A 15,291-nucleotide genomic window follows, 5' to 3' on the forward strand; every position below is an offset into this window, starting at 1 on the left:
CGAGTCTGTTCAGTGTGTCCCGTGCCGTCGGCCGTCCGAGGAGCCGTCGGCCTTCATTTTGGCCGACCCGACATGTTCAGTCGGAGACAGGACAGTCGGGACTCACCCGGAAATGGGGAGCGGATGAGCCTCTCACAATCTGACGAAAATCTTTTAAACTGACCTTTGTTGATCTGAAATGAAGACAGATTCAGCAACTGCACGGCCTATTTCTCTCTTAAAATGTTTTCAGAAACACGTTTCGGTGAACTATTTTAGTATAATATGAGATCGTATTCTGAACAAGCCGCCATGACAGTCTGGCTGTGAATTTCCGGAGAAAAAAGACCCACGTGACGCGTTCGTCCAATCAGCTGCCGGTTTTATTATAAATAATCAGACTGTTAATGGAAACAATACAGAACAGTGTGTTTTGAGGCATTTTTTGGACCTCGGGGACCCGACTGATCAGTCCGACTGGCTTTACTGCCGACGGTCGGCCGTCTGGTTGGTGTGTCAGGGCCCTTAGGGCTGTTTTATGCTTCTGCGTCAACGCCACGCCGTAGCTACGCCGTCACTCCTACGGCGTCGTGACCCTTTTGGAGTTCTGCGTCGGGGTTGCTTTGCATTTCACCGTCATAACGCTAGGGGGTGATAAGTCTGAGGTTATTTGCGAGGTGTCTGCCAGCCAGTTTATGTTATGTTAACAAGCAAACTTTAGCACAACTGCCCACAAAGTACTGCTTGCTGGCGAAGTGCTAATTTTCAAAACGTTACTGACATATAGACACTTTACAAACGGATAACCCCGTCATTGTAACCAAAATATGTCTGAGTTTATTTGCAAAGCTTATGTCAGTGAACTAGCATGTTGCTACTCCCCACAGTAGGCTGCTTAAAACACCGACTATCAACACACAGGACCAGCTGACCAATCACAGTCCTTGCGGTCTGCGTCGCCTCGACGCAAAGTTCAAAATTTTTGGAGGTGCATGTCGAGCTACGGTGGAATCAGCCTTTAGAGATGCCTGTTGCTTGTACACTGTCATGCTATTTTACTGCCATTGCCCAGTTTTCACTACATTGAACAGCGTATTCTGCATACAGCTTTGCATTTTTCATGTGTACACTACACATATTGTATTATTTACAGTTATTCAAAAACACATCTTGGACCACCTTGTTTACATTTCTTTAAACAAATCACAATTGTCTTGTGCAGCGCTAAGTTCTGGACGCAGTGACTGTGGCTCTGCAAAACTACCCAGGGAAGGAACTTGTTTTGGTGGAAGATTTGCAATATTAAATGAAGTTAACTATTCACACAATACAGTAATGTGAGCTTTTTAAATTAGCTGGATACATGGTTAAACGTAATTTGTTCTTACCAGTGTATCGCCGCGTGTACTTCGTCCACAGCAATTCCACCAATCAGTCCCAAAACATCCCACTTAGAGAGTAAATGCCGTAAACATATTCTTTGTAAATCTTTACAATCATTCCCTGAAATAACCAAGCAGTTCTACCTTATCGCACAATCTAAATTTTCTTCAAAACTTGTCATTTTTAGCGTGTAGCTTGCTAGCTCGAAGTTTATTGTTGTTACCCGTCCATCCAGCGATCCAGCGATCCATCCATCCATCCGTCCATCCATCCACTAATTACCACTCACCCATTCATCAATCTGGGTTTGGGTCGGCTGTTGCGGCAACAGGTCAAGTAAGGTCCAAGTAAGGTATCCCAAAGCATTCCTAGGCCAGATGAGATATAATTCCTCCAGCGTTTCGGTGTACCCCAGGGTCTCCTTCCAGCTGGATGTAACGTAGATCTGTAGGTCACGGTTCGATGAAGCCAACAGAACCACATCATCAGCAAATAGCAGAGAAGCAATTCTGAGGTCCCCAAACCGGACACTCACCTCATCCTGGCTGTGCCTTGAAATCCTGTCCATGAAAACGACAAACAAGATCAGTGACAAGGGACAGCCCTGGCGGAGGCCAACACCCACTGGAAACATGCTTGACTTACTGCCAAGGATACGGACACAACTCTCACTGCAGTCATATAAGGACCAAATGGCACGTACTAACGGCCCTGATACCCCATATTCCCACAAGACCCCCACAAGACCACCCGAGGGACAAAATCGTAAGCCTTCTCCTAGTCCACAAAGCACATGTAGACTGGATGGGAAACTCCTAAGCCCCCTTAATATTTCTTGCAAGGGTGAAGAGCTAGTCCACTGTTCCACGGCCAGACATACGTGGTACTAGAACACCCTTGGACTAAGATCAATGATAGACTTTGTGGTCGTATTACCTGATCTGTGGCCGTATATCTTGGACACTCGGGTGAAGAGAGGAGCAGAGCTGTCAACTGATTACCATATGGTGGTGAGTTGGATCAGATGGCGGGGGAGTCAGCCCGGAAAGACCTGGTAAGCCAAAACATGCACTGAGGCTGAATTGGAAACGGCTAGCCTAAAATGCTGTTCGACGGGTCTTAAACTCCTATCTGTAGAAGAGCTTTTCACACATCCCCGGGGAAGGCTGGGGACATGTAATCTGAGTGTTCATGTTCATGTCCTCCATTGTATATGCGACAGCTAGTAGCTGTGGTCAGAGGGTTGACACCGGCAGTAAAGGGAGGCCGTCAGGCTGAAGAAGGAGGCCCAGGGGTCACCGGCGGGTTGATTCCTGTGGTGAAGAAATTTTGAAAACAACAACACATAGAGTGCGAAAGGTGAGGGGCAAAGCCTGTCATGTCATGTCAAAAATGGCACACGGACAGGCCTAAATATTGGCAAGGCTGTCATGATCATGGACCCTCAGTCCCCTAGGAATCTCTCCTGGACTTGACGGCTACAAATGCACTGTGGCTCTAATCATACAGCCCCCTGCCTTGCCAGACTAATCATCAGAGCCCTCAACTTAGACTTGTTTACTAATTCCATTGTAAAAATTGCCCTGCACATAATTTATTGGCCAGCAGAGGGTAGTACTGCCTCACTAGTGGACATAAAAAGGTGATGCTAAAGAGCGACTTGGCTGTTTCAGCTTCAGTGATTCCTGTTGCTTGTAAACTGTCATGCCATGCTGTCGGTCAGTTTGCACTACATTGCACAGTGTGCTCTGCATATATATAGTTTTAGTTAAGTAATTAGCATTTATCATATGTACTAAATACATTATGTATTTTACAGTTATATTTATTTCTGTATATTATGTTGATTTTATACAGAACCACTTATTCACCAGACAGGTGTGCTGAAGGAATGTGGTTGTGGTGGTGGAAATAAACGCATTGGAGCTGAAGACATCTGTCTGGTTCTGATCGGTGACCTGCAGCGGATTACTTTTTAAGTGATTCCAGCAAAGAAACAGCAGGGGAGAAACATCATTTTTACAGCTATGTTAAAGGGCCCAATATTGGCTGCATGGCTGGTGTATTTGCTGTGTCATGGTTATCCTGGTAATAAACACCTGCTTACATACATATCCACAAAATAGCAAGATTAGCATACAACATATATCAATGTAAAATTAAATAAAAATGTAAATTACATTCTGATACATACTGCTAGCAAGTTTTCAGAGCTTTATACTGCTGTTTCTTTAACTGCCTTTAATCCACATTTTAACACAAAGGACCTGGTCTCCCTTTTTTAATAACGCCTGTTGGAATGTCCTGGACTCTGTTGCCACCAAAAAGTCTAGCGCAGCCCCGGCTAAACAAATTCACCCATTATTGTCTTTATTGCAAGCATCAGAAACTGTCAAAGGTCTTAATCCATCGCTGCTTTTAACAGCTTGTGTTGGCCTCAACCACGGATTTGCCGCTCACTTGCGGCTATATTTATAGACTTGCTTTTGTGTGATTTTCCTTTTGTCGCTTTAACCATCTTTTTATTGCGTTTGTTCTTTTATGTGTATTTATCTATGATTAATTTGGTCTTGCTTTTATTTGGCCGTACTGTTTGGCTCTCTGTTATCTTGTCTTCTGAGTGTCCTGCTTTGTCTGTTAAACCACGTTGTAATCTGTTTTTAAAGGTGCTATATAAATGAATGTATTATTACTATTCTTATTAATACATTAAGCAATATTTTCATGTGAAAATATTCTTTTATGCAGTGTTTTATCACACAATATTCATTAGAAAATATTCACAGTTTTCAGCATAATGTGTATTTTTAAAGTGGTTTAAAAATACACATCTCTTGCTCTAGTTAAATCCAAGGTGATCTGCGGCGAGTCCGACATGACAGTATGGTTTGAGAAATACCCTGGACTCCAAGAGGATGATTTGCGGCTCAATGACCCCACCAACACCGCCTGCAAAGTCCGCACCAACAGTGATTTCGTCTTTGCTGTCGTCCCCCTCAGCGGTTGTGGCACACAGATCGAGGTAACGCAGGGTCATTGGTTTCATCACCTGCTGTCCTCTTCTCTTCTCTCAACTATTGGTTTTACTTTTCATTAGCACTATGAGGACTGAATACATAATATACTTTAACTCTGCAGGAAAATGGTGAAAACCTAACTTTCACGAATGAAATCACCAACAACAAACATGACGTGGTGATCACCAGGAAATGTCAGCTGGAGCTGAAGTTCGAATGCAAGTACCCCAAACATGGAAAAGTGAAACAGAGCTACAGTGGACACAGAGAGAACATTACAGTGTTGGAGAAAGACCTCGGCACGTTCACCTACCAATTTGAATTCTATCCTAACAAAAATTTTCGAACCCCGAAAAAATCTAAATTATACCCTCTGAATTGTGACTATAAGCAAAGGATTTACATGCAGATAGAGGTCACCTCCTCAGTCGAAGACACCGAGCTGTTTGTGGAGTCCTGCAGAGCAGCACGATATGACAACCCAAACTACGAGCCAACCTACCGCATCATTGATAACGGGTAGGCATGACTACACCCCCTGGTGGCAACAGACGACATAACAATGTATTTGTAATTATTTGTTTTCTTTAAAGTGCTCGTATTATGCTCATTTTCAGGTTCATAATTGTATTTAGAGGTTATATCAGAATAGGTTTACATGGTTTAATTTTCAAAAAACACCATATATTTGTTGTACTGCACATTGCTGCAGCTCCTCTTTTCACCCTGTGTGTTGAGCTCTCTGTTTTAGCTACTTCTGTTCCATCTTTGTTGGGAGTCGCACACGTGCAGTACCTAGGTAAGGACTACTAGCCAGTCAGAAGCAGAGTATGATGGCGTGCCCTGACAGTACCTAGTTAAGGACTACTAGCCAGTCAGAAGCAGAGTATGATGGCGTGCCCTGACAGTACCTAGGTAAGGACTACTAGCCAGTCAGAAGCAGAGTATGAGGGCGTGCCCTGACAGTAACTAGGTAAGGACTACTAGCCAGTCAGAAGCAGAGTATGAGGGCGTGCCCTGACAGTACCTAGGTAAGGACTACTAGCCAGTCAGAAGCAGAGTATGAGGGCGTGCCCTGACAGTAACTAGGTAAGGACTACTAGCCAGTCAGAAGCAGAGTATGAGGGCGTGCCATGCTAGCAGCTAGGTGAGCATTATAACGTGTGTTCCAAAGTGACCACGTTTGTCTCTGAAGTAAAGGCTGGACTACAATAGAGCTGTTTGGAGCAGTTTGTGAACATTGTTTTCTGTTGGAGATGGTAAGTCCCTTTGGGGTGAACTTTGGGCTTTTTCCTCTTTGTAAACCTATAACATGCACAAAAAAAAAGATATATAACACAGTAAAGTAAAGGGGAAAAGCCAAAAAGCATAATATGAGTCACAATATGTGAGGATTGTTACTAAATTGATGTGAATGTGAGATGACCCATTTGTAGACTCTTTGTAGATTGATTATCTCATCTATGCAATATGCCCATGTCAGGATGTAAAACTTATAGCTTCACTTCATCTTTGGCATTACCTACACTCCTCATCCTTATCATGTAAATACCTTCAATAGAACAATATCTCTGCCCCTATAAAAACATCCATTGTTATACATAGAGTTACAGAGGCAATATTTCTTATCTGTTTGTTTTGTTTTGCTCTGACTAGGTGTAATGTGGATCCGACTGTTGAAATCCATTCCCCTGCCCACCAGAAACAATTCAGGTTCAGCATGGAAGCCTTCAAGTTCATCGGCTCAGATGACCAGGTGAAGAATGGACTATGCATATCTCATGCACATATCTGTTATCTAATGTACACTTTAGTGGGATGGACAGGTGCAAAGGAATATGTGAAAAATGTGTGGAAAAAGGTAAATTCCTGCGTGTATTCAGCACTGACTTTATTAGAGGCACAATGTTTCGGTCATGGAGTTCCATCAGGTATCAAATGCACAATGTGAAACAACTAGGGCTGTCAGCATTAATGCGTTAATCGCGATGCGAATAATAGAATTTTAATCATGTGATAAAACATGCGATTAATCGCGATTAACTATAGAAATTCAACGATTAATCGCGATTAAGAAAATGTAATCGTTTGACAGCCCTAGAAACAGCACATCTTTACACTGAAGCCACAGAGCATAACAACCAATCAAAAGAGGCTGTCCCCCTCATAAATAGGATTGGGCATCGAGAACCGATTCCTACTTGGAATCGTTTAAAAAATTACGATTCCAGTGGAATCGTTTCTTTATTGGAATCGTTTAGAGGATCTGGTTTCAAATCTGGTCATTGCTTCCCAATTTAATATGTGCAAGTTTTGGTTTCCGTAGCGGCCAGGCGCTTGTTGTGTTGCAGCCTTGGAGCACAGTAAGCGGCGCTCTAGAGTGACTTTATTTTACGTTGAAAAAGCTGTAAAACTGCAAACCACCATTGAATCAAAATACAACTTTCCTCTTATTTGTGAAAATAGTCACGTGACCCGTTTCAACTCCACCCCTCAAAGAATCGAGAATCGATAAGACCCGGAATCGAAAGGAAGAATCGGAATTGGAATCAGAATTGTTAAAATCCAAACGATGCCCAACCCTACTCATAAAACGCAGGGATAAGTTGTTCAAGCAGGGATATAGTGGCAGGGAGGCAGGTTTGGGTGGCGGATGGGTCAAAATAAACACAAGTCTTTCACCCAGGTTCGTGTCCCATTTGAAAATAAAAGTAAACTGTGAGTTTTTTTCTTTACGGAACAAATGGAACTACGTCACGTTCTTCGTCACAGGCGTAACCGGAAGTGAAGTAATGTCTGATTTTAAATCATTTTTGTGCCTAAACCTAACCAAACTGCAGCCGTTTTACAACGTTAACGTTTGTTGTCTGGTTCAGATAAGAGGAAGGAAAACCGTTACGTACGGGAAAGTTGGGTTTAGGAAAATAAGTACGGGAAAGTTGGGTTTAGGAAAAGAAGAAAGTGATGGTTGGGTTTAGGAAAATAAATACGGGACAGTTGGGTTTAGGAAAAGAAGAAAGTGATGGTTGGGTTTAGGAAAATAAATACGGGAAAGTTGGGTTTAGGAAAAGAAGAAAGTGATGGTTGGGTTTAGGAAAATAAATACGGGACAGTTGGGTTTAGGAAAAGAAGAAAGCGATGGTTGGGTTTAGGAAACTTGATACGCGGGACATGAACCCCGGTCTACTGGGTGAAAGTCCTGTATTGTTTGACCCATCCACCCCCCCAACCAACCTCCCTATGTGGATCTTTGGGCTTTCATACTACTCGCTACTGTAGTCGCTCTTAATGCTACGTCATCTTCAAACCCCGTGTAGCTGCTGCTCTAACCCGGTACGTTCTACAAACATGCTGAAGGGCGCTTTTTGCGTCGCTTCTGATGCTGACAGCCACTGTCCAAACGTCCGTATTTTACGAGTTCGGAGTGAGAACGGGTTGGAGAAAACATATCGCAAGTCTCGTTGCAAACCGTTTACACCGTTCCGAGGAATCATGTTGCTCAATCTGGAAACCGCAGGAAAGCGGTGCACATCGTTTTGAGATAGTTCAGAGGACATTTTCAATCAAAAAGTGGAACCAGATTTAGTTGAACCATCCACAATAAGTACTTAACCACCAAAAAGACAAAACCAGACATAACCCATCCAAGTAGGTTTAACAAAACATCTTATCTTTTACATGTTTCAATGTTTCCCATCTAACCTTTTATAGGAAGAAAATATGTTTCCCTTTATTTCTTTTAAATTCTACAATTTGAATTCATTTTTAAATGTGGTTATTGGCTCAGGTCTTTTGAGATTTGGTTCCCCAAAACCTGCGGCTTCAGTGAAAAGATTGTTTGATATTGTAAATCTAAGGGCCAGAGGTTGATCCTGTGTGTGGGTTCTGACCACAGCTCTACCTTTATGTCCTCTAAACCAGTGGTCCTCAAGCTTTTTGTGTGTGTGGACCACTATTTGTGATCAAGAATTTTGGCGGACCACCTCATAATACACATAATAAAATATGTCTACACGCAGTTCTACCTGAATTAATCTGCACCTCTTAATAGGCCTACTAACACTAAAACTATAACTGGTCATCGCATCAGTACAACAGGCTCGTTAAAATAAAGTTTACTGCACACAACGGCTGCCACATATTTAATTTATTTATTTACTCAAGCACCCGAGGACATAATCAGGTTCATTTGAACAACAGGCTTTGATTATTAATCTTCAGAGTTTGGCCTTGAACGTCACGGCTGAGCGCCACTAGCCTATTTTAGTAATCACACAATAACTTGACAATTTAATTTAAATTTAAATGTTATATCAATATACATATTCTTAATTTTTATGGGAATTTACTGGTAAAATGAAGGTTAAAAAACTATTATTTTATATTTTATTTTGCTTTTCCACGGACCACCTGCAGTACACTCACGGACCACTAGTGGTCCGCGGACCACAGTTTGGGAATGACTGCTCTAGACCAGTGGTTCTCAAGCTTTTTTTTAATAATGTACCCCCTTTGAACAGTTTTTTAAAGCCAAAATTTTTAGTAGAAAAAAAAGTCTCTATAAAGAGGAACAATACAGCGATGTCAGCGATAGATTTATTAAACAACAGCCTTGTACCTGGAAAAGATTTAAATGCTGATGGAAAAAAGCAAAAAACCTTGGAAAAAGACGGTAGAAAGAAGGAAGTAAGGCAAGAATAGGTCGAAAATAGTAATAAAAACTTTGAAAAAAAACACAGTAGAAAGATGGAAGGCAACACTAGGGCGACAAAAGTGACAAAAAATTCCAAAAAGCAACAAACTTCGAAAAAAGTGACAAAAACTTGGAAAAAATGGAAGAAAGGCAAGAATAGGTCAAAACAAACGACAAAACCTTCAAAAACAGGTGAGAAACTTCAAAAACAGCGACAAACTTGGGAGAAGAAAAAAAAAGACAGCAGAAGTAACTACAGCCTTGTAACTGAAAAACATTTTGCAAAAAACATACATACCCCCTGCAGTCCTCCAAAGTACCCCTAGGGGTACACACACCCTCATTTGAGAAACACTGCTCTAGAAGAGACAAAGATATGTGTGATGTTACATGTTAACAGTGTGTTCTGTTGCATTCAGGTGTACATCAGCTGTTCAGTTATGGTGTGTAAATTAGGAAGACCTGACACCAGGTGCTCCCAGGGATGCATCAAATCCAGAAAACGGCGAGATGATCAGCAACATCACCTCAAAAAGAGAGAGGCTGTCACTCAGAGTTCAAGGCACTTCATTTCCCAGGGTCCTCTGCACCTAGTGGGCTCAGCAGAGAGCACCGGAAGCCCAGGTATGAAAACAAGGAGTGTTTTCTTATGTAACAGCAAATCTTGCTTCGCTTGAGTCAAATTGAAGGTGTGCTTCTCTTTTTCTCCAGTGATCAACCTGAATCTGAACCTGGTTTTCATCGCTGGAGGTCTCCTTGCAGCCGTTGGCATGATCAGTGCCGCGGTCATCTACAAAGCCAATATATCAAGGGTCACATACCAACCTTTTGAAAGTTAAGACAGCGGCATGTGCAGAATACCAATTCTGTATTAAGTACATTTGACTACATAAAGCTATTTTGAACAGTTTATAAATCACTAAACGCTTTAGGGCCAAAATACATTTCTGATCTGCTGCTACACTATGAACCACCCAGACCTCTCAGGTCTGCTTTCTGTCCCCAGAGTCAGAACTAAACAGGGGGAAGCAGCGTTCAGTTTTTATGCTCCACATATCTGGAACAAACTCCCAGAAAACTGCAGGTCTGCTGCAACTCTCAGTTCTTTTAAATCAAGGCTGAAGACCTTTATTTTTGATGCTGCATTTCTTTAAAGTACTCATATTATGTTGTTTGGCTATTTCCCTTTCCTTTATTGTGTTATATATCTTTTTTTGTGCACGTTATAGGTTTACAAAGAGAAAAAGCCCAAAGTCCACCCCAAAGGGACTTACCATCTCCAACAGAAAACACTGTTCACAAACTGCTCCAAACAGCTCTATTGTAGTCCAGCCTTTACTTCAGAGACAAACGTGGTCACTTTGGAACACATGTTATAATGCTCACCTAGCTGCTAGCATGGCACGCCTTCATACTCTGCTTCTGACTGGCTAGTAGTCCTTACCTAGCTACTGTCAGGGCACGCCCTCATACTCTGCTTCTGACTGGCTAGTAGTCCTTACCTAGCTACTGTGCATGTGTGACTCCCAACAAAGATGGAACAGAAGTGTGATGTCTAACGGTACAGATCCACTTGTCCGACACGACTGAAGCGTGGTGTCGCGACGTCATACATCCACGGTTGATGCTCCACCCCCTTGACCGGCAGCTGATTGGACAAACGCCTGACGTGGGTCTGGCTTCTCGAGAATTTCAACAGACTGTCATGGCGGCTCGTTGAGAATACGATCTAATATTTTACGAAAATAGTTCAACGAAACGTGTTTCTGAAAACATTTAAAGCGAGAAATAGGCCGTGCAGTTGCTGAATCTGTCTTTAATTCAGATCGACAAAGGTCAGTTTAAAAGATTTATGTCTACTTCTACTGGATAGTTGCGTCACGTTCAACGGATTAATTTGTATAAAGATGGGCATTGGCCAGCTTTTTGACGCGCAGCATTTTTTCAAATGCAGCACCGTCTTCTCGGAATGCTTTGCGTGCACGTTGAAGTCGCTTGACGTCACCCGTAGGAATAGAGTGGAGCGCGGCGCGACAGAAGCGTCGCACGGTCAAATGGATTTGTACCGTCACTCTGTAGCTAAAACAGAGAGCTCAACACACAGGGTGAAAAGAGGAGCTGCAGCAATGTGCAGTACAACATAAAATATTGATGTGTTTTTTGAAAATTAAACCATGTAGACCTATTGTGATATAACCTCTAAATACAATTATGAACCTGAAAATGAGCATAATATGAACAGAGAAATGTGCCATACAATTAAAGCTGTCTTGCCTTGCCTAGTTTTGCTATCAGATATTGAGTATTCATGTATCTAAATATTCACCCATTTTAATGAATAAAGTTTAAATTAACACCTTTATAAATGTCTACAGCTTCATAAGAGGAAATTCTTCAGCGAGGAAAAATCTGTGACTTGTCATAAAACGGAAACTAAATAAAAACTATATTCTGAAACTAAACGTAAAGTCATATTGCCTGGTTAAAAAACTAATAAAAGTAATAAAAAAAAGAAAGAAAATTAATTTATTTCAGTTTGTTTTTTTATTTAGTTTGACAGTATATTCTGCAATATGGATGTCTCATTGCGTGTATACACCACAAGATGGCGCAACTATTCTCTTTATTGTGAGTCCGAAATCAGAACATATTGTTTTATCAGCAATTTCTCCTGCACTCAGTGTAATGGTTAAATGTTGTAATGCTTAAAAAACTCCACATATAATTTGTGATAAAGATGTTTGAGCCATCAATTTACACTCCCACCTATTTTGTTTAGTGTCATGTGTGGATGTATAGGGCTAAATTAAGATGTTTTTGTGGTTTATATTCCAAAGAGGAAAGTGTAGAATCTTTATTTTGAGTGAATTTATAATGTATTTTGTTGTGGGATTTATTTATGTTTGCAGGTGAATATCTACAATAAAGTAGCTAAGTATACAAAATAAAACATATGACAACATTTTGTTTTCATGCTATACTGTATTTATTGTATATGTTGATTTATATGTTGTTGTTATTTTTGGTATATAATAGACTAGAAAAGAATAAGAGAGATAATAGGGACTTCCAGCAGATACAAGACAACATGGAGTGCAATAACAGAAAATATAAATACAAGTAGTGTAAATAAATGTAAACAAATGTAAGGTCAGTTAATAACAATAATAAAACTATTTGCATAGCACCTTTTATACTATAAATGCAACTCAAAGGGCTTTAAAGAAATCCCATTAGATGTAATATAAATATAAAAAGGTGAAAGAATGCCATAATTAATGTAAAATAAGATGAAAAATGAAAACTCACTTGATAATAATAGTAACATAACATACACCAATGCCATAGTTCATGTAAAATAAGAAAACCCACTTGATAGTAAAAAGTAAGATGAAAATAGAATCCATAATATTAATGGAAAATACAGTATAACTCACTGAATAATAATAAGACATAAAGTTAAAGTCCCAAAAGTGTGCAATTAACAACAACAGTAAATGCAAAAGCACATACATTGTATTTACACACAAAAACTGTCCATGAAAAAGTGACATTCAAATGACCATTTTATTACCTTCAAAACATGAATGTCTTTATTCTGAAATTGAATTGTTAGTAGGGGTGCATGATTCAGAAAATGTCACGATTCAATTCAATATTGATTTTTAGACTCAAGATTCGATTCAAAATTGATTTTCGATTAAAAAAACGATTCACAGTATGTAAATGTAGTTACCTTTCCCATGTGAATACAGTAGACATACAATTATTAAATTTAATATTAAATATTAAAAAATAAAAAAATATGAATCGATTTTTGGAATTCTATGAATCGATTTTGAATAGGTAGAGCTTGAATCGCGATTTGAATGATGAATCGACTTTTTTTGCACACCCCTAATTGTTAGCCCACTTTTCATTCTTATAAAAAGTTGAACATCAACCCAACATATCCTGGAAGATTTTTGAAGGAAACCTCTTTAACCCTCATGTTGTCCTTGGGTCAAATTTGACCCGGTTTAAAAGTTGCTATGTCAAAAATATGGGTTTCTTTCAACCAAACAGCCCAAAAATAACTCGGATGGTTCCATACACAAAACAGGCTGTGATTATCCATCAACATAGGTTTCTCTGATCTTAACTAGTCAAAATAATTCATAATTTCTGTTTTTTTTAATCGAAAATTAGGTATAATTTAATATTAATGAGGTTTATTGACTATGAATTCCATAAAAAAGTGTAAACTAGTGGTAATTATTTGGAATGAAGTTGGCTAAGATGTAACACAGAATTGGGTGATAATTTATACTTTATGCTTTAAGAACAGGCAAAACAGACAGAGGACAACAGGAGGGTTAACTTTGTTATTAAGACAGAATTAGTCTCCAACTAGCCAACTCCTTTTCCTCCTGTTGCCAACCTGGGAAGCGCTCTTGCTCTCTTCCCGTGGACTACCCATAGGGACTACCAGGCTAATGAAAAGTGCTAGCGACACGGAGCCCACCATTGGCTGTCCCGACTGCCGAGGCTGGGAGGCAGTGGCGACAGGGAAGGAGCCGGACCGACGGACCTTTTGGAGGAAATACCGAGAGAGCACCAGAAACCCGGACGAAAACTCGGGAATATAAAGCTTTTGTTTGAGGTTTGGACTTCCCAAACGGATCAAAACGTCGCTAACGTTCAATGTTAGCTGGAAGTTTTCGAGTCGAGCACTGATGTGGTGACGCGACTCCACCGAATCAACGGGAAGCTAACGTTAGCTGATAGCTAGATTAATCATTTCAGCAGAGCTCTGGAGACATATTTCAAGATTTTTAAACTCGTTTTAGTGTTTTCGTAATAATGTAAGATACATAGCTATGATATTATATCATGTTGTCTACTTTTATATGGAATACAGTGTATCCTTAGACAACTACCTGACGTTATCTTAGCTAAGTTAGTATATGAAACTAGCAAGCGTTAGCTACCTAGCTGGCTAGTAGCTAACGTTGGCTAGCTGTCGACTTTAAACTGACTTCAAGCCAAAGAATTCTGCTTCAAATTAGCTAACGCTAGCAAGGCTACAACTGTTTCCACGTCACCTCATCACATATCTACCTGTTGTGAAATGTTATTATTGGCGAGTTGACCTTTATTTTCAAAGATGGACGTTTGTTTTGAAAAGCAAAGATAGACACTTTACTTACAAATCTAAATATGCAATCATCGAATCACCAGCTTACTTAATGCTAGCTTGCTAACGTTGAGTTAGCCGGCCAAACTTGGAATACTGCCCCCTGCTCACTTGATGTGGGTTTCGCTTTGAGGCCTTTAGGAAATTATCCCTTTTTTCCACCGAGAAGACCCTTTTCACAGCCTTAATGCATCCCAGCCTCTGAATGGGATTTATATTCTGAATCGCCTCTGGATATTTGTGAGAATTGCCAACGTTGTTGTATACAGTTGGAGTACCTGGAGTTTGTTGACAATAACGTGGATTACAAAGGCAGTTGGAATAACGATAATCTTTAAAGGTGAGATACCGACGAATGTAAACATTAAACAACTGTATGCACACGTTTTGTGTTAGAAGTGCCCAATCATATTTTCAGATGCATCACACAGTGGATAACACTGATTTAACTGTACATGTAGCCTACTTCACTTTTTGTCTTAGGTTGCTCCATCACCATGATAATACTGTATTCTAAGTTACAGGAAATGTTGCTGAATGTTAACTTATTGTTAACTAATTTTAAAAGTCCCATATCATGCTAATTTTTAGGTTTATACTTGTATTTTGGGTTTCTACTAGAACATGTTTACATTCTTTAACATTAGGAAAAAAACACTATCTTTCTCATACTGTCTATCTGAATATACCTTTATTCACCCTGTGTCTGAAAGGCTCCATTTTACCAACTGTCTCTTTAAGCTCCCCCTCTCGTAAAAAGCCAAGTCTGCTCTAATTGGTCAGTGTCTGCCCGTGCTCTCGGCTGTCATTGCAGCCGGGGAATGACTGCAACTAGGGCTGTTGGAACGAATTCTGAAAGTCGAATATAATTCGAATAGTAAAAAATCAATACTATTCGAATGCTGAAATTACTATTCGAATGTGATTATTATTATTTTTTTTATAAATATGTTGGCTAACGTTAGCTAATCTCCGTCTTCTCACCTTGGCCTACCTGCATGTGAAAACTAAATGCTTTTGTCATGTCACATCTGATGAACAAT

At 40.2% G+C, this 15,291-nt stretch overlaps 2 protein-coding genes across 30 annotated transcripts in view; both read left to right on the forward strand.

Annotated features, from left to right (window-relative positions):
* Positions 1-10,080, forward strand: part of LOC116067230 (CUB and zona pellucida-like domain-containing protein 1) — a 36,582-nt gene extending 26,502 nt beyond the window's left edge. For 2 of the 8 annotated variants that reach the window (XM_031323600.2, XM_031323597.2), the window contains exons 2-7: positions 3,220-3,450; positions 4,206-4,384; positions 4,501-4,898; positions 6,036-6,135; positions 9,492-9,696; positions 9,784-10,080. In XM_031323600.2, coding sequence (XP_031179460.1) covers positions 3,390-3,450; positions 4,206-4,384; positions 4,501-4,898; positions 6,036-6,135; positions 9,492-9,696; positions 9,784-9,911 — 1,071 coding nt within the window. In that variant the 5' untranslated portion in view covers positions 3,220-3,389 and the 3' untranslated portion in view covers positions 9,912-10,080. The remainder of the gene's footprint in view (positions 1-3,219; positions 3,451-4,205; positions 4,385-4,500; positions 4,899-6,035; positions 6,136-9,491; positions 9,697-9,783) is intronic. The other 6 variants (XM_031323596.2, XM_031323598.2, XM_031323599.2 and 3 more) reach the window with 3 other exon arrangements.
* Positions 10,081-13,518: 3,438 nt separating this feature from the next.
* Positions 13,519-15,291, forward strand: part of ppfia1 (PTPRF interacting protein alpha 1) — a 54,948-nt gene continuing 53,175 nt past the window's right edge. For 12 of the 22 annotated variants that reach the window (XM_035999701.1, XM_035999702.1, XM_035999700.1 and 9 more), the window contains exon 1: positions 13,519-14,588. The gene's annotated coding sequence lies outside the window, so the exon portion shown is untranslated. The remainder of the gene's footprint in view (positions 14,589-15,291) is intronic. The other 10 variants (XM_035999714.1, XM_035999716.1, XM_035999715.1 and 7 more) reach the window with 2 other exon arrangements.

The sequence above is a fragment of the Sander lucioperca genome, chromosome 3 (assembly GCF_008315115.2).
Source record: "Sander lucioperca isolate FBNREF2018 chromosome 3, SLUC_FBN_1.2, whole genome shotgun sequence".
Taxonomy (NCBI): Eukaryota; Metazoa; Chordata; class Actinopteri; order Perciformes; family Percidae; genus Sander; species Sander lucioperca.